The 19195-nt window shown below is 40.3% G+C and overlaps 1 protein-coding gene across 1 annotated transcript in view; it reads left to right on the top strand.

The window, feature by feature from the left end:
- The window catches only part of GRID2 (glutamate receptor, ionotropic, delta 2), a gene marked incomplete at its 5' end in the record, with an annotated part of 135075 nt that overhangs the window by 43239 nt on the left and 72641 nt on the right, over window positions 1-19195 (top strand). The window contains one exon of the mRNA XM_008936944.1: window positions 684-879. Coding sequence (XP_008935192.1) covers window positions 684-879 — 196 coding nt within the window. The remainder of the gene's footprint in view (window positions 1-683; window positions 880-19195) is intronic.

Raw genomic sequence — 19195 nt, 5'->3', positions numbered from 1 at the left:
TATAGGGAACAGTTAAGACTAGATAATATTTCAAGTAGAATAAATTAATTGAATGAGATAACATCAACTGTGATAAAAAGGCAGTTCATGAAGCCACAACAGAAATCTCCCTGTTGCTGCAAATACTGAGTGATGAGTGCACAGTTCAGTGCAGTAGTGCCACCAAAAAGCTGCTCTTCACTATGTCACACAGTAGCACATCATAGAAATACTCAGCCCAGATGCTTTAGGCGAGGTTTAGTGAGTTCTGGTGCTAACAGTCCTGCTCCCCAGCAGGAAGGTGTGTGGTGGCACCATACTCTTGTAGGCACTTACCTAACTTCTGTTGAACTTCCCGCGTCTGGCTGGAGGGGTTGCAATGCTCCCTTCTTGCCTTTGCCCCTGCTCAGAGGAGTTCAGTATTTGGCAGCATCCTCTCACTCCTTCCATTGTTCTCTTTTCATCCATTTTCATTTTTTCCACCCCTTTCTTGCACTTCGTATTCCTCCTCGTATCTTAAACCATAAAAACAATTTTTCAGTCTCGCTTTGTCTTTTTAAAAAAAAGAGGAAAAAAGCAAACAACAAAAGAAACTGGCTTGACAGCTGTCTTCCTGTGTGTTGCCCTTTGCGTGCCTGCAGCTCCTTCCTCTTGAAAATGTGGCTTCAAGTCTCCTGTGTCTCTTTTCTTCACCAACAATTAAGGTCTCTCCAGGATCTCTCGAGGCAGACGGATATTCCTTATGGTACTGTCTTCGACTCTGCAGTCTATGAGCACGTCCGAGTGAAAGGGATGAATCCTTTTGAGAGGGACAGCATGTATTCCCAAATGTGGCGGATGATTAACAGAAGTAATGGCTCGGAGAACAACGTCTTGGAGTCAACTGCAGGCATTCAAAAGGTACTGGTACGACTCACTTTTTGCTTCCCATTGGGGAGACAGGGCTGTAATACCTCATTTGCTTAGTTGTTGCTTTTAACTATAAAGGATGCATTTGCACCCAGATAATGATCATGCCTGGTACCAATTTCTGTAAGCCCATTGTATCAGCACGGAGGATTGGGACTTTCCAGCTATGTAGCTTGTTTTCAGCAACATCTTAAAATGTAAGTACCTAGAGTGTTTGCTCTGAAAAGGATTTGTAGGTATGAGAGATAAACGCATTTGTCAGGATGCAGAATGGGAATAGGGTTGCTGGACTTAACGACCCCAGAAGCCGTAGCAATGTGCTGTACAAAAGGTAAAGGATCGTGACTGCAAGACGTTGATTCATTTATTTTTGTAGAGTCCTGACACTGAAAATCTTGGCTTTCAGCTATAGCTCTGAGTCATGTGTGTTTTGAGAGAGGTAGGTAGAAAAATATCATCTAGCTTTAAAAAAAGCCTCACAGCCATCTTCTGTAGTGGGTTTAGAAGTGGGTAATACTTAGAGAGCAGGAGTAAATTTTTGTAGGCACGTTTGCAAATGCAATAGTTCCCTCCCCTGTTTTTGGTTGATAGCTACATTTCAAAGACTAGTCCATGAAAGGATTCAGTACGAGACTAAATATGGGGTAATGAATGACTGTATATAAACTTTTTCCCTACCATGGTATCTTCATATTTAGAGTTTTAAATCACATCTGAGATATATGATATTTTATAGATTTTATTTTAATGTGAAGACTGATTAGAGCAAATATCCATGGAGTTGACTGTTCATTTGTTTTAAGCTTGGTTTAGAGACTTCAACCAAATCCAGTCAAACTCTGCATTTTGTCTCCACCAAAATCCATTTGCCAGGAAAACCTGTAATTTCTGGTATTTTCACACTGGATACAAACATGTGAGAGGAAAGGATATGTTAAAAAGAACGATGATATCACTGGTGATCTCTTGATAAAAGAACTACAAAATAACAAAGATTCTTTAGAGTTTTAAAAATCGCTAATCCACCCTCTGTACAACTGAGATCATATTTTCTCTGAAGGACTAAACAGCATGAAAGAAGAGGCAAGAGAGGCCCTGAGGAACTGCACTTTTGAAACCCCTTTAGATAAAGTTATAAGCTGAAAAAGCAAGGAAAAAAAGACAGTCTGAAGATTTATTGGCTAAAGGAAATTGCTTTTTTTGAGAAAATATATTTTAGCTCTGTTTGTAAGGGGCTGATAAAGCTGAGTTTTGCCTTTTGTATATCAAAAAGCTGCCCTCCTTCTGGCTTGCCTTTCCAAGTTATACTAAGGGTTTCAGAAGACTCAAAAACCAGAGCACATCAAACACAGCTTGTTGACTAATGGCTTTCAGCTGAAAAACCCCACCAGTGTATCATGCTGGCAGGTAATTCCAGATTACAGTCTTTTATTTCTCATTCCTGGAAACATGGCATTTGCTGTCCTAAAACCTACAAACCCAGAAATAGCTGAGTTCTTTAATTTCCTATTCCTCTGCTTCCCAGGAGTAAGCACTTGCAAATGATAGTGTTGAAAAACAAAGTTGCAGCATATGAGCAAGCCAACCACCCTCCAATTTTAAAATACCAGAGGACTTGGGCCCAACTCTAATGCACAACTACCTATGTGTGCACAGTTTCTCTCCTTCTTTCATCTTACAGGAAAAAAATGACACAGAAAAAGATTATTTGCCAGTTGCTGTTCACACAGAAGCTTTTGGGAGATTGTGTTTAGCCTACTCAGGAAGAAAGCTGGATGCGAATGTGATTTTAGAAGCTAATCTCAGACAAGGAAAAATAGTATTTAAAAAGATAGCTGATAAGAGACAGAGATTATAATCTCTGTAACATACTTCAAAAAAAATGAAAGCATTTCAGAGAAAAGAATTCATGAATCTCCTTGGCCTATTTATATACTTCATAATGTTCTTCAGGGTCTTGAACAAATTTAAGTGGCCACATCAGAGCTATTAACTCAACCATATTGCAACCCTGGACAAGCTAAGCCAACAGGTCTCCCTCTGTGCTTCATTTTGCTTCTAGCATTAACCAGCACTAAAGCATGACTGAGCAGCAGTTTGTCCAAGCTCTCCGAGGCCATTACTTCAGCACATGTTCCTGGAATGCCAAGTGAGGGCTGAGACTTCACGTGTGCTTCCAAATAGGAATGGGAAAGGGATTTCCACTGGGCTTCCTAGTGGCCATGAAGGGACTGTGATAGGAGGGACCACCATAGGAGAGAGGTGAGCAGGAAGGGTGTTATGAGCATGGTGGACATGCTCTTCTATAACAACACTCCTTGCTGCTGGGGTCCTTGCAAACTCTCTCTGAGGTTAAATGGGGTTTGCAAGTAGACATCGCAGAAGAGGTTTTGTCAAACGTTTTTGTTGCATCTTAAAAGTTCTTTAGTTTTCTCTTGCTTTTATTCTGCAGATTACAGTGGAGTTGGCACCCTTTATTTTGAGGAAAGTAGCAGTTTAATACTAATGTATATATAAACAGCAGAAAGGGAAGGAGGATCAAGCACTGATTTGGTCATGGCATCATCCCGCTCACTCAGCAGGACTGTGTGCTTGCTGTACCGGTGACTTCATGGGGAATGGAAACTCTGTGAGGGAAAATACAATACAGGCAAATGGCAATGATTGCACAGACCCATTTTGCATCAGGCAATCTACCACTTTGACCTGCTTTTCCTGGCGGGAGGGCAGGGCAGGCAAGAGGGATAAGATGGGAAGACCATGCCATTGTAAGTTTTCAGGTATTGGTATTTATTAGTCCTGTTTTTCTCATAAATCAGGTGCGTGTGTTTCACTGTTTGCTCCTATTCCAACTGTAGTGAAAAGCCATATACACCATCAGGTCCAGTTAGAATAGATTCCAGCTGAATAGATTTACCATGAAGAGAGAGCAATTTTTTAAATACCTCAAACAGGAGACAGCTTAGATATTTTCTGCCACTTAACGTCTCCTGCTGTCTCAAAAGGCAGCAAAAAGGAGCCGAGGATCTGAATTGAAGGCAGGGAAGCCTTCAGTTGTTTGTCTTCCTGCTCTGTCAAATCAAAACGGATGTGGAGGTAGCTGTATTCCTATAAATGCCTGGATTATTCTTGAGAATATTCATTTTTATCTTCTTTTTATTATTATTATTCTTAAGTGTTTCATGTATCACAAATTGATTTTCCTTTTTTGCATACGTTGAAATATGAAATATGCATCTCATTCTGTCAAAGGAATCTCTGTTTTCATGGAAGTTATTTATTTGGAGAGGATTTACAGAAGCCTAAGTCATGCCTGCTTAAACATTCATTGAGGACTCCAAGAAAAATCATTTAGGCTTAAACATATCACATTACATACCTCTTTATGTCTTCTTAAAAAGCACATTACCCTGCTTAATCTTTTACAAGCACCACAGGCTTTCCTATCCTTGGAACTATTCCCATTTAAAATATAATGAAGCACTTCCATTGTGCCCCTGTCTGCTCTTTCTTCCCTAGAGTATAATAGTTCCTAATGCCCTCTCCTACCCACCTTGTTCCTCTGAACATGATACCGTAGCCTACAGCGTCTGCATTTCTCTCAGCAGTACAAAGTGGAAAATTCCTTTCCCAGGCTGTGTAGGCAGAATCCAAATGTGTGTGAAACCTCTGTCTATTTAACTCTATCTGCAAAATATTTAGCTGATAGGAAACTTGTGAATAACTGTCAGGTGAAATAATGCTTCTGGATGGTGCATCAAAAGAAACTCCTCACAGAATTTCATTGTATTTTCTCTTGAAATTGCACACAATATCAAAAGGAATTTGGTCTTGAGATGTTGATTTTTTTTGTGATCCTACTGGCATTGCTAGTGAAAACATGCTAGCAACTGTTAAGCCTGTTTTGCTTTCCCTGGACACTGTGGATGGCACTTTTACCTTCCAAAGAATACTAATAATACTCCTGAGAATAAGTAATAATGTTATTTAAACTACTTATGAATAACAAAGCTTTGCTAAGGTGATTTGTCTGAGGAAGAAAGGGATAATAATGATTTGTGATTCTATGTTATAACAAATTGTTTATAACTGGATGCGATTATTCTTAATTTGTTTTCAGTTGTAGCAACAGCGTGAAGATTTCTATGGATGGGCCAAAAGCCTCCTGAATTAACTAATTATCCTGATTTAGTTGCAAATTTGCCATTGGAATTGCTATTCTGGTGGCAGGTACACTGATCACAGCACAAAAAGATCTAGTTAATATATGCAAGTGATACATCTTTATTGAGAACATTTCTGACCATGGAGTTGACCAACAAAAGACGCTGAAGACAAGAGATAACCAAGACAGACATTTTTGGGTATTGAACCTGTACCATGATTCAGCAGCTTGCCAGAGGCTGAAAAAGGGATAGGGGGCAAAAAAGGCAAGAGCATATAGAAATGCTGGCACTGTGCTCCAGCCCCCTGTATATCTTCGTGGATTACAAGGGGATCAGCTACACTATACAGCTGTTGGCTGGCAAAATGATTATCAACCCAGACACTGGTTCCCTGGTTCCCCTCTGCCTCCAGAGGTGATGTTTCCTGAGCAGATGAAATGTTCTGCTGCTCTAAAAGTAATAAGGTTCAGGAGTACCCTTAAGACCTTGATGTGTTCAACCCCACAGCTGAAGGTGTAATTTATCTATTTTGCAATTAGTTACTCCTTCACAGCTCCCCAACTTGGAGCTGACAGGCGCCTGGGGCTACCAAATGCACCTGCTGTATTGTCACGGGTGGTCTGGCTCTATCTTATTTATCATATGGTGTCCCTTTCCTGGAAAGCAGGTCTCAACGTACAACCTGAGCTGGATTTATCAGTGAAGTGCTGTTAGTAATGACAGGAGGAATTCCTGATCCACTGACACCAGCATGTTTGATGTCTCATATCTTGTCAACATGTCAGTTTATGGGGACAAGAGAGTGGGGTATATTTTGTTGCCAAGCATATTTCTCATATCACAAATTGGCTTCAGTCTGAATAAGCCAAAAGAATAATCAGCCTAAAGAAAGATTATTTTTTTCCTATAATCCTGTGTGTATTTGCTTCCATATCTAGGGCTTAAACAAACTTGCAGCAGTACAAAAATTTAGAATCCTGACCAGAAAGCACTACAAACATAGTGTGGTTTTACTTTCAAGCATTATCAGAAGGCTAATAGTTATCTGGATTAGCATAGGGGGTCAGTGTGTTTTGGATGTATAATAAATAACTGACCTATGACAGTTAACAGAGCATGAAGATTCAGTGCACAGCTTTAAAAATGAAATTTAAAACTGGTGCTTGCTACCTCATTTTCTCAGAAATCAAGGTAGGTTCAACTAAAGGCTTGCTCTCCCTCACTAACACTCCTAAGCGTATACTGAAGTTTGATTCTACTTTGACTGTCTAGAGAGTTTTCACAGGTTTTATTTATCTTGAGTAGAACACCTGTGAAACTTATCTTCTGCAGAGTGTGGCTTTATTCCAGCTAAAATGTAAGTAAAAATTTGAGTCAGCCTACATATCAAGAAATGGTTCTTCACAGGCATGTGTTCATCCAACAACTGAGCAAGCCGACTACTGCCGCATTTTTTTTGTGTCCAGATTTTCCTGACAGTTCTATCTCAGCTCATCTTCTGTTTCATCTTATATACTCTCGAATGTACTTTCCCCCCTTTTGCTCTCACTGAAATAACCATCTAAGTTGCTCATGACTTCTGTTCAAAGGTCAGTCTGCATATGCCTGCCAGTCACTTTAACAGCTTCATATGTTGCTGACTGATGTCCTGCTGTGGTGCCATGCCATTCTACCTTCCATGACTTTCTTTGCTTCCTCTCTCTCATCTATTATTTTGAAGAATTTCTTTTCTCCAAGTTTTGTGGGCCATCTTACATCCAAGACCATTGTCTTTTCTTTCTGTAACTCATCTCTAGGTATTCTCAAGTCCAAAGAAATCCAGCTAGTGGCTCCAGGGAGACAACTTGCAGTTCTGCTTCTCTTACACTGAGCTGAGCTCCTTTTATCTGCAATAAAGTTTGTGTGTTTTCCTTTATTGTCTTTTCATGTCTGACCACTAACATAGTTCAGCCAAAAACCTACAGTAGCTGACTTCATCATCTTCATTTTCTTTCCTGTGGCTTTCTATTGCTTAAGTTTGGGTTTGCCAATTTACCTTCCATAACATGTCTATGATTTACACATGCAAACTCCCATCCATCACTTCAGTAGTTGTCAGTATTGTTTTCTGGGACCATTATAAAGCACTGTTTCTGCATTTAATTTTACTGAAAATGCTCCTGAGGGGGAAAAAATCCCCAAACAAACAAAAAAGTTGTCTTGAGTTTGAAGGCCTCTCATGGTCAGTTCTGACTCTCTCTGTAGCTTTCTCATTTCTGAATTGGAAGTCATTTGTATGAGCTTCCAGTGCAACCCCTTTTTCAAGCAAGCAGCTTTATGCTTTCTCCAAGGACTCCTCTATAAGGCGTGAAGTTTTCTCTCAAGACAGTAGTCTTGTCTTGTCTTCAAATTCCTTAACACTCTCCTTTGTTATTGCACTAACAAAAACCTTGACAACTAGATCTCTGGTGTACTACGATCGCTACCCATCAACTGAGCAGCACTGTTTTGTTGTTTCTTCATGTTCTTCCTCCTCATTTGGCTTGTTTTACAGCTGCCAAATAAGAAGGGAGAGAGGAACTCAGACTATAGTAATCTAAATACCATCATAAATGTGATGTGGGTGAAACCAAAGAACTACTAAACCCCAGAATGAACTAAGTTAATGGACACGACTATTAGCAAACAGAGTATTTCTCAGAAAACAGGCTCTCTGTGTCTCACCTTTCAGCCTTTATCCTCAAAGGAGACCTACAGCCTAACTTCCAAAGAGGAGCATGGGAGCTAAAGTTCATAACAGTCTGACACAATAGAAGAACATGGGACACAAAGATTTTATTGATCAATTGGTCCTTATTATCTCTAATTTTCTTCAGCTTCAGTGGTTCCAGCTACATGTTTATCTTGACTCGTCTCATTGATTAACATAATTGAGTTAATCTCAGAGGCAGTTTTCTAATCTTTAAGTTTTTTGCTTGTTTTCAGAGAAAGTTTGTTTGCCTGAAAGCTTGATTATTTAGGGGTGCCTCCCCCAGATATATCCCTTCTTCTGTTCAAAGGGAATTCTCTTTTAAAACTTCACTTTGCTTAGATCCTTAAACTGTAATGGCTATAACTATACTCCTTCAAGTGTAACTTTAGGTGCCTAAATTGTGTGCCCATTTCTTTCCTAGCTATGGTAGAGAGAAAAGTTCCTTCTCTAAAGAGTGGCTGGGAATTCCTAAGCTGGGAACTTGTTTTTCTTGGCAGCTTATTTTCTGCAGTACCTATCAAAATAAGATCATATTCTGTGACTAGAAATGACAATCAAAATAAGAAATAGCAAAATATACCCTGAGGAACTAATTTTGCTCGAATTTTGTAGAATTGCGTTCTGCAGAGAGCTGAGTCCAGACTTCTCAGCTGAAGAAAGAGTGGCTGACAGCCCTGTGGAGGACTCAGCATGGGCTCCCCACCCTTCATCCTGATAGCCAAGTACAAAGCTGAGTACTTCATGACTTAGCCTGTTTTTAAGCCTATAATAATCTTTCTACATGGCAAAACAGTATAGAAAAGAAAATCAATTCTTGTGCTGGTGGATATTTCACTTGTGATTCCTCTTGTGTAGAAGTGGACTAATTAGGAGGGTGTCATGAGAACCCCTGGAGTGCCGCCCTGTCCTGAGAGTAGGAGACCAGCTCTGTAGAAGTGTGAAGGTAACTGCCACTATAGAGCACATGGTAAATTGACAGGCATTTTGTCTAAAACAGTCCTCATGCACATGCAAAAAAGTAGAAATAATTTTCAGTTAAATAGCCCTCAGTCCTTACCTGTAGAGATAACAAATAGGAGTGACCTCTTTTTTTTTTTTTTTTTTTGTGTGTGTTACTGGAGAATTTTGGATATTTGTGATAGGTGAGGAATGTAGGACCGCAACACCACACTCTAACAGCAAGTGTAGCTAGACCACAACATGCAGAGTAACTCCTCGTGACTGCCTAGACAAAGAGCTTGTAGCTGGCAAGACTTTGTTTATCCCCCTTTATATCTCCTTGTGCCTTTTTCTGGTACTGTGAAATTTTGGGAATTACTGCCAGAGTAATATGCATCCCCGTTTCTTTCTGTGGCCATATCACATCTGAATACCATAATCCTGAGCTTTACATGTGAGGGACTTTAAATTTCTGAATAACTAAGCGTAATGACTTCTGCTTTCATTTGCACTGGCAAGTGATTAATTGTAGAAATTCTGAGCTCACTCCTGACGCTGGGATTTTTAGGGGACTGGAAATTTTGGAAGGGACCAGGGAGTAAGAAAACTGGCAATTAGGAAATAATTTAAGGAAAAAAAGTTCATTTTCAGTCAGTGATTGTAAAAGCTAAGCATAAGTATGTCAGGATAATGCTCAAAGGAAATATTTTTGCCAGCTTTAGTTGTTGCTGAAGTTTTCTCAGCTGGCCACACTCTGTATTAGGGAGACACTTGTTAGAAAGGGTGTCATAAACAGAAAAGGAAGCTGAAGCCACCCCTATAAATGTCACTAGTCATTTGAGGATTGCTGCTAGAGTGATGTTGTTCCTGATGTGACTTCTTACAGTGAAAGCATGTTGGACATATATAATGAAAGAAGCAACACAGGGAAACTTTTGCTAGATAATAAACTTTTGCTACTTTTTCAAAGTCATAGATCTAGTTCTAATGCAGTTGCTAAAATTGTATGAGGAATACAATCCTATTGCCTTCCTAGGCTCTTCCATCTATGGCATTGCCTTGGCAAAAAAAAGAGTATGATTAACAGCTTTAAAGGACCATAAAATGTAAAGGGATGAGCAAGCTGTGCTGGGGTATTAGTAGAGCAGTGGACCTCCCCTTGTCTGTCAGCAGCTTACAGAGATATATACCCTTCTTTGGATTTTTGAGTGGCACATATGTTATCTCAGGTTTTATTACTGAGGGGTGATTGAGCTCAGCACTCACTGCTCTGCTCTGTTAGTGCCTGCTGTCTTCAGAAATTTGGTGTGCTGCTTGCATGTCATTCCACTTTGGCATGTGGTCACGTATTTTGGTTTAGCAGGAACTGGAATGAATATGACATAACATAACCCATAATCTGTTAAGCCTCTGAGATTGTTCTTTATTAAATGAGAGACTCCTGACAGAAGTTACAAACTCCTATAAATATGGTGTCATGGTCTGGTCACATCAGATGTGGGCCATTACTGTGCACCCTATGGAAAAGTAAAGCTTGGGGTGTGTAAAATGTCCTCCTTGAAGTATTTTTTTTGTTACTTCTTCAGGTTACTTCTTGTAGCCATTTTTGTGTGGGAGGATGATGAAAAGATTTGAATCTGTGCAGTTTAACAACCATACTTTTTCTTTAGTGCTCAGATTTTTTTCTATACCCCTTTTTCAAAACCATCGGTGGAAAAGGTTTGTCAAATATTGCTGCCTCAGGTAGAAATAGGAATTTTGATGATGTCTCCTCCTTTGTCAGTTCCTCCTGTCCTTTCCCTGTTTTTTTAACTCACTCATGCAAAGGCCGCAGTAAAATCACAGCTCCCTCACCAAACCCTCTCTGTGGCTCACGTCCCTTTCCATGGCATATCTGTGCTGTGATTCCTCATTTTGAATTCTTGTTATCCTAAGAAAGAAAAGCTCTATAAAGTGTCTGACAGAGAGGGGTAGTTTGGTATTTGGAGCACTCTCATTTGGCTACAGGGGACACAAAGGGTATTGGGTATCTATTATTCTGGTCGTGTGAGCCCTAATTTCTCCATTTTATCTCCATTAAGTTAGTGCTTAGTGCTGCAGAGGTTCTGTAACATTTCCAGATTCATGAAGATGAATAACACCACCAGACAGAGGGTGTCTAGGGACTACACAGACTCCTACACAGATCCAGCCATCTCGGATCATTCTTTTCCTTCTGAATTCTTGCTTCACTTTGTTCCCTCCATCATAACATTTTCATTTTTCTGCTTTTTGACCCGCCTGTCCCTTCTGTTTGGATACCAGCTACTCCAACTTTTCTCCAGCTCTCTGAGCCTTTCTTCATTCTACCCTTTACCCCTCTATGTGGTCACACATCCCCTTTGTTATCTCCGTTGGCTTACTGCATATCTGTGCAATGAATTCTGCAACTTCCAATTCACAGTCAGACAAATGTTTCCAAAACACTGACTATCACTTCGAAGCCCACTTGCAGGCTTACAGTGTGGTGGGCTGCACTAAGGATGTATCACACACGGATCAAGGGAAATGCAAACTCTGTCTAATGATCAATAGATAGAGGCAGGAAAGAAGCCTCTTGCTTCAGGCACAGAATTTAGTCTTCACTTTCTTGCTTAAATGTTTCCAGCTATCATTTTTGTCTATAGATATATTTTAATAATACCCAAATACATTGTGATGCATTAACAAATGCAAGAGAAGGGATTGAATGAGGGGTTGTTTAAAGGATATAGACAACAGGAAAAAAAACCAACATAATAGAAGTAGTGAGACAGAGATGTATAATTGTGCTGTATATCCCACCTCTAAAACATGGCTTGGACTACAAGGCTGCAAGTCTAAAATGGTGAGAGATATAAGAGGTAACAGAGAAGTCTTGTTTCAGTTTTGGAGCTGCTGTACCAATCGTTCATAAATCAGTTTGACGAATTTATATTATTTCTGTTAAAAAACTTGTTACTAAACAAACCAATGAACAAAAAGCCTGTTCCAGAGATCAGCAAATGCAGTTGCAGTGCATAGATCTACAGCAAATGTCCACTTTAAGACATTAATTTTCCCTTGTGAAATTATTCAGAATTTTTTAATTCTAACACACGTACAGCTGTAACAAGAAAGCAAAAGAGAGTAGCTCAGATACAACCTGCAGCTGCTCTGATAACAAATTTTTAGACTATCATCTTTAAATAATCAATACATTAATATGCATATTGGTAGGCAATGAAATGAAATCCTAATCAAGTAATAAGGATGGTGCAGGAAAATTAAATTGTAAGCTAAAAAGAACTGGCAGAATACTTAGGAAAATCAACCTTTCTAGTCCCTAACATATGTAATATCAAGTATCTAACTATCAGAAGCTTTAATTAAAGCTGATGATTGCCTTTAATATCATCCTAGTCTGACAACAGGATTGAATCATAGGGGTTGGAAGGGACCTTGAAAGATCATCTAGTCCAACCCCCCTGCCAGAGCAGGATCACCCAGAGTACATCACACAGGAAGGCGTCCAGGCGGGTTTTGAATGACTCCAGTGAAGGAGATTCCACAACCTCATCTTTTTTGAAGATAAAGTCTAGTGTGGTTTAATATATCATCTAGAGAAATAAAACGCAGAAAAGGCTAATTTTTCACATACAAAACTGGAATACAAAATTTTACCTATGCATCCCAAAATGGTGTTTATGTTTATAAACTCCAGGCCTGTGCTTCTAAATACCTATGTGCATTTAGGTAGTAGAGCCAGAGAGATCTCCAGAATCTGATCTTAAAATATCTGGTCTGGGAGCCTGGAGACTGAGCAGACTTTTGCTACTGATAGCTTTTTGACATTGTCCTCAGTCATCTGGTTATACATAGTGGGAAATACTCTAGTAAATCTGCATTTTGTTGAAATATATCAATTTACTGAACCCCATGTGTTTTGAGAGGAAAAAAAGTTCTATGTTGTGTTTAAGGAGGGAAAGTGGAGGAAGAGGACCAATTTGAAGCACCAGATCTGGCAGTTCAAACTGAACAGTTGTTACACAAAAATTATTGGTGTCCTACTCAGCTGAGTGCCAGAACCCATGGTTAACTTTTGTGGGCTTAAACCAGACTCATGCCAACAAAATCTCCAGGTTGGGATGTTTGAGGTATTTTTACAATTACAGGACAATTACAGTAAGCAGAAAGCCTTCAGTGCAGAGGCTGTCAGGTTGCCTGTCAAGGTCTGGTGTCAGGACACGATGAGCAGCTCTTTCAGGTGCTTTGCTCTCTAGCCTTATTCACTTGCCTCCTCTGGAACAATGGGGAATGAAAATGCACCTCTTTAACTCCCACCAAATATTTCTGGGTGTTGCAAACCCCATTCAGCCAGAAGTTTCACACAGCTTTCTTCCTAACATCTGTGAAAGGGTCTGAAATCTAAGAGAGGAGTTTTTTGAACTAAAATAGGACTCTGCAAGTGCATCTTGGCTGTGCATACGGGCTGTGGATGGCTCCTGGGATGCACCAGGGAGTAGCCCAGTGGGGCATTATTTGGGGTCTCCCTCCTGAGGTTTTTTCCAGCTCCTTTGTGGGTGTGCAGAGGCACTTTTCTAAACATTATCTAAACACTATTTTCAGCTCCTGCAGGTTTTGCAGGTTATAGCCACCAGTGTGGCAGTCCCAGCCAAGTATAGCAGAGGAACAGATGGATGTAGAAAATTGTATTTTTCTCTCCTGTTACTCAAACCTGAAAGACTGGAATGTATCGGTGGTGGACTTGCGTAGACAGCAACAAATGAAAATGGTAAAAGACAATTCATTTTCTGACATTAGCCTGTTACCTTTCATATGTAACAAATTCCTTAGAAAGCCAAACAAAATAATGTGTCTTTTCTATACCGTATGTTACAAGGCATCTGCTTTTTCTGACCTGATTCAAGCAACTGTGAAGATATTTTCTGAGTGCTTTTCTTGAAAAGAAGTGTAGATGGAGTGAAATTTCAAGCCACCAAGTTAAAAATGTAGAAGTAATAGCATGGTATTGAGGAAAGTAAGCCAGGTAGGTGAGCTGGCTTTCTTAATGTGTATCAACTAAAAATAAAGCTAAAATTCTTCTGTTAAATAAGCAATACATTTCCTTAGGCTGAAGAGTAATGTTAAATGTGAGGTTTCCACCATTTTATTCTGCTTAGTTAAATTGCCAGCAAGCAGTTTATGTCTCTTTGTATTTGAATTACGTGGCAGAGTTGTCCAGTTTGAAAATGTGACTGCAATAAATCAGTTTCTTCTTAACTGCCAGGCTAGGGGAGGAGAGGAATAAAGTGCCACATGGAGTATTTTAACAAGCATTTTAACCAGGCTGTAATCACATTTCATTCTTCTATCAGTTTGCATAAAATACCCAATCTAGGTAGACTGCCCAACCCCCTCACTGGGACTGCAATGGCAGGTGAGTGTTGTTTACCATTCCCAGTGCTAAAGCTTACCCACTTTAGAGGGGTTGATTGGTGTTTATGGCTCTTGGCAGAGTGGCTGCTTAATCAAATAAACCAGACCCCATTCCCTGCTGAATGTAATAGAGGGAGGGATATAAATACCAGGGACTATATCAAGATGGGTGGAAAATACAATGCATCTGTAATGAAAAAAAAAAACAAAACCAGTAGATAAGCAGCTGTATTATACAGGTCTGTAAGTACTGAGGGATTCTGGTTGTCCCATTAATCAAAGAGCGGAAGCTTGGGTTGTTTATCGCTCTGACCTCGGGATGGGATTTCCTTGTAATACTGTCGTAGTTTAACCTCATCTGTCAGCTAAGCCCCACACAGCTGCTCGCTCACTGCCCCCCAGTGGGATGGGGGACAGCATCAGCAAGGTAAAAATGGAAAAACTCATGGGTTGAGATAAAAACAGTTTAATAGGGAAAGCAAAAGCCACACGTGCAAGCAAAGCAAAACAAGGAATTCATTCACTACTCAGCAGGTGGATGTTCAGCCATCCCCAGGAGAGCAGGGCTCCAGCACACATCATGGTTACGTAGAAAGACAAACACCATAACTCCAAACATCTCCCACTTGCTTCCTCTTCCCTCAGTTTACAGGCTAAGCATGACATCATACAGCATGGAATATCCCTTGGGTCAGTTGGGGTCAGCTGTCCCATCTGTGTCCCCTCCCAGCTTCTTGTGCAGCACAGATTTACCCACAGTTGAGGTTTGGCTGCTGTTTCCTAGGTCTCTCAACTGTAAATTCATTTCTGGCATCTGAGCTAGTGTGTGGGCAGGTCAGGATGAATTAGAAACAAATATAATGGGAGTCTGTGATTTGTACTTCATTTGTTATTTACTAAGGTGTGCAAAATGGATGTCATAGCCTTGGATAAGTAGAAATACATGCACAGGTTGTAACCAGAGATTAACTGTGCACGCTTTAAGGCAAAGGCTTGTATTTCACTCTCTTAAGGATGCAAAAGCCCAACTATCACCTGAATTATAGAGTTGCAATAAACATATAAAATCCTTAGTTGGAGGTGAAAAGTGCTCAGATGCATAAGTCACACTAGTTTGGGTGCTGTCTGAACTTGAAACTCTGAAGTACTGGGGTCTAAACCCCCAGCCCTGAACCAGGGTTGACATATGGATGATGTCCACAGCCAGGCAGGAGAGACCTTCCTCTTGGTTTTCTCTCAAGCTCTGGCCAACCTTGGGTGAAAACCAGTTATGAGATCACTACCAGATGCCCTGCCTTTAGAACTGAGATCAGGTGTCCTGCCTCTAAAGTGAACAGTATGAAGGCTGGCTTCACTTGCAGTGATTGTGGGAGTTTACCTATGTAGTGGATGTATTATGTGGGGTTTCCAATTACTGGGAGGGCTCCCTGACTGTCCATTACAAGCAGAGTTCCCAGCAATGGTGGGACAGCATCACAAACAGGACAGAAAGAGGGTTATGTATGTAATAATGCTGCTTTTTGGCAATTGCTATATGATTGGAATTGGGCTAATGACCTGGCTTATTCCTTCTCCCATGACCTGGAACATGCAGTCAGCCAAAGAAACTCTTTCTGGACACTTTAGATGTTTATTTACCTCTGTACATAAAAATTGTAGGTGCCTATTCCTTTATGTAGACTTGCTCTGACTGGCAGAGGCTTAGCTGTGTGTTTCAACTTCCTAGCTGGTGACTGCAAAATGCTGAGTGTTATGGATTGCAGGAGGTGTGCTATCTGTATTTTTTCACCCTGGCACCCTGTTCTCCCTAGCAGCTTCCTGTGGGGTGGGCAGCAGCAGAGAGGAGCCAGCTTTTAAGATTACAGGGACAATAAGTGACATCTTGTTAGGTTGTGTCATCTTCTCAGCTGCCTGCATGGTGATAGCAAGTGGGTAGTCTGAACTGAGTGAAAAATTACACTGTGCTGGTCTTCCTCCTCCTACACCTCCTAACGTTTTGCATAGGTCCTTAACTCCAAAAAAAGAGAAAACATTCTTAGCTCAGATATGTAATATTTTCCTTTCTTGTGGGTTCAGAGTACCTTCTTGCAAGAATTAAAATGCATTTGGCAGCAAAGTCTCTAAAGACCTGCCTGACAAGCCAGTGACAAGGGGTGGTGTGCTGGCTTTGGGAAACCACGCGTTAAAGGCATAACGAATGGCTCTTAATGATGCACTGACCTGGGGGCACGGGGATATTTGTTTGTGCAGCATCTGCCATCTCAGCCACGTAGTTAGAAGGGGCTGATCCACCTGCAGAAGACCTGATCAGGCTTAAAACAGTTGCTTTAGCTGGAAATACCATGGGGCAGCAATTTTTACCATACCATAGGAGCACTTTGTTGGAAACCATCTGTGGTACCCGTCTGTGCAGCAGCCTCAACTTGCAGCCTGAAAGAAATACTTAAGAGACACCCTATGGTAGCCCTTATTGAACTCTCAGGAAAAGGAGATGCCAGGTTGAAAGGCAGAAACCTTGAGGGGTTGGGACAAATCCGTCTGGTTCTTTCCTACAGCCACATAAACACCTGTACTTAAGGGGAAGATTCACTGCTAGAGAAGAATATTGATGGTTTCTTCCAGGTTTTCCAGAGGAAGAAGTAGCTTTCAAAACCACCAAAGTCTATATGAAAGCAAACTGACATGGAACCACTGAACATTATGATCCAAACCTCTTCCTTTGTGCCCCAGTCCAAGCTTGTGGGGTGCAGTGCAGGTTGCCAGCAGTTAGTGCTTCTTGTCCCCTGCAGGGTGCCAAACTGAAGGGAAACGTGCTAAACTTGTGCAGTGGCATTTCAGAGGGATGGAAAAGAGGAGCTGGGAAGCATTTCTTTTGGACCTTCAACATACTGTATCTATGAAGCTAGCAGTGCTGGCTCCATCCAAACCAGGGAGGGAGCTGCTTATCAAAGAGAGAAGGATAAATAAAATGCTCCAAAAGAAGATAGTTAAATCTTTTCTGTGAGTAGTGGGACTTCCTGAATCCTATTACCCTTATGAAAGTGGTCAGAGCTCTTGTACAAGGAATATAAAAAACTGGAAGTTAAGTCAGTTACTTTAGAATAAGTTTCTTAAATTAAACTATATTGTTTCAAATGAGCTTTTAGTAGAGGGCTTTTCAGTAACATTGGTAATTTTGCAAAAAATTTTCTTGTGGTTAAAGATCTTTTTCAGGTGATGAATGGTTTTGATGAGTAGTTTTTTGACTTTTGATGATTATTCTATCTTTGCAGCAGGTATTCAGTGAGTATTTCTTTGAATAAGGAATTCTGTCCAAAAATTGCAGTTAGATTGGCTCTGCTTCTATTCTACAGAATGGAAACAAGAACCCTTCAGTTAGTGTCATGCTGGATTGATTTAATTTAAAGGGGGATGCTGCTTTTCTAAATTCACCTGCATCTCTCTTCTTCATGATACTTTAATCCGCAGAATTTTGTTTTTACCCAAATTAAGAGGATTGATCAGTGTCCATTTCCCCATTTAAATGTTCTTTTATTGGGGGATTAGCTGCCACAAAGCTACAAATATATCAGAAAGCGAGAGTCACTTTAATGGTTTAAATATGCCTCATTATTGAGACTGCTACTTAACCACCACAGATCTAAGTTTTTGAGGAACCTGAAGTGCTTTCAGAGAGTTTCTGTATATGACCTTCACTGGTGATAACTTTAAAATAGTCTCCATTAATAGCTGCAACACTTAGTTGTCATAAAATAAATGAGAAGCTGCAATGAAAAAAAAGAAAAAAAAAAGTCTGCTTTGCTGAGGTTTTTTTCCCTGTTGTTTTTTTCTCCTGTTTGTCTTCTGTCTGAAACTGATGTTAGCTATAATGAACCTGTGGTTCATCTGCATGTCAGGGATCAGCATGATCTGCTGCATTTTTAGTGCTTTGCTGTGATTATCTGGAGAAGCAGCTGGCTCTGTTCTCCCACCACCCTCAAATTGTACCTTTGATTTGCCCCTGCTTTGTTTTGCTCTGCTTATTATCTTTATAGTAACTTACAATGTGCATTTAATTACAATGGCAAAATGTGAATGCACCAAGCACTGGAAAAATTCTAATACAAAGGTGCCCTCTCATTACAGAGCTCTCATACCTGAGTAATTCTTCTAATTCTGGATAAATTATTCAAGGTCTGCCCCATATCACAAGTGAACGTGTGATCATGAGGCTTTTCTCAAGAAGTGGGTGGAAGGTTGCATATGAGGAATTAATGTTCTTGCTGATGAAGTTTTATCTGGAGCAAATAGACATGCCATCGAAGCTGATATGACAATGTTATGAAAGATAAACTTCATGCTGAAGAGGAGATGAGGCTGGGATTTCTAACCTTTCTTCCTCTGAGCTCCACGACGTTTCATTTCCTGCTGCTGTTCACTCCTGGGCACTAGCTCAATAATGCTTTGAAAAATGATTCCACACTTTTCTGTTTGAATAAGTACAAATATTAAGTTTCAGTGTTTGTCAAATAGTGCCCCTTGAATTTAAATATTTTTCTATAGACACTGCAAAGTGACATCCTAAAGGGTTGTTGTTGTTATTATTATTATTTAATTAGCTGCTTGAACAGAGTTTTATGTACCTAGGAACTTTTATCCTGTGCTCCAATACGACCATGGGCATCCGGTTCCCATCACGCACCACAGAGAACTGTCAATCAGATTTGCATTTTGCCTCCTGGATTGCATGACTGCATTTCATTCTTCAGTTGTCAGATCAGCCACACGTGATGGCCTGCAAGGGAGTGTGCAGCAAGAAGCTCCAAAATTGTCCAAGTTTCAGAAATCCAAATCCAAACTTCAGAACTACAGTGAGTTTAATTCTGAGACAATAGTAAGTTAGTGTGGTTTATTCAATAAAGCTGAAATGTGAGATTTTATTTTATTGGGATCCAAGTGAATTAGCTGTAATTGTGCCTTTGTGAACAAAACCAAGACTTAAAACCTCTGTCCCTGGAGGAAAACAAATTAGCAAACAAGAATTTCTCTGAAGGCA

Source organism: Merops nubicus, unplaced genomic scaffold, assembly GCF_000691845.1.
Source record: "Merops nubicus isolate BGI_N331 unplaced genomic scaffold, ASM69184v1 scaffold5163, whole genome shotgun sequence".
NCBI classification, from domain to species: Eukaryota; Metazoa; Chordata; class Aves; order Coraciiformes; family Meropidae; genus Merops; species Merops nubicus.
This window is presented reverse-complemented; position numbering and strand designations above follow the sequence as displayed.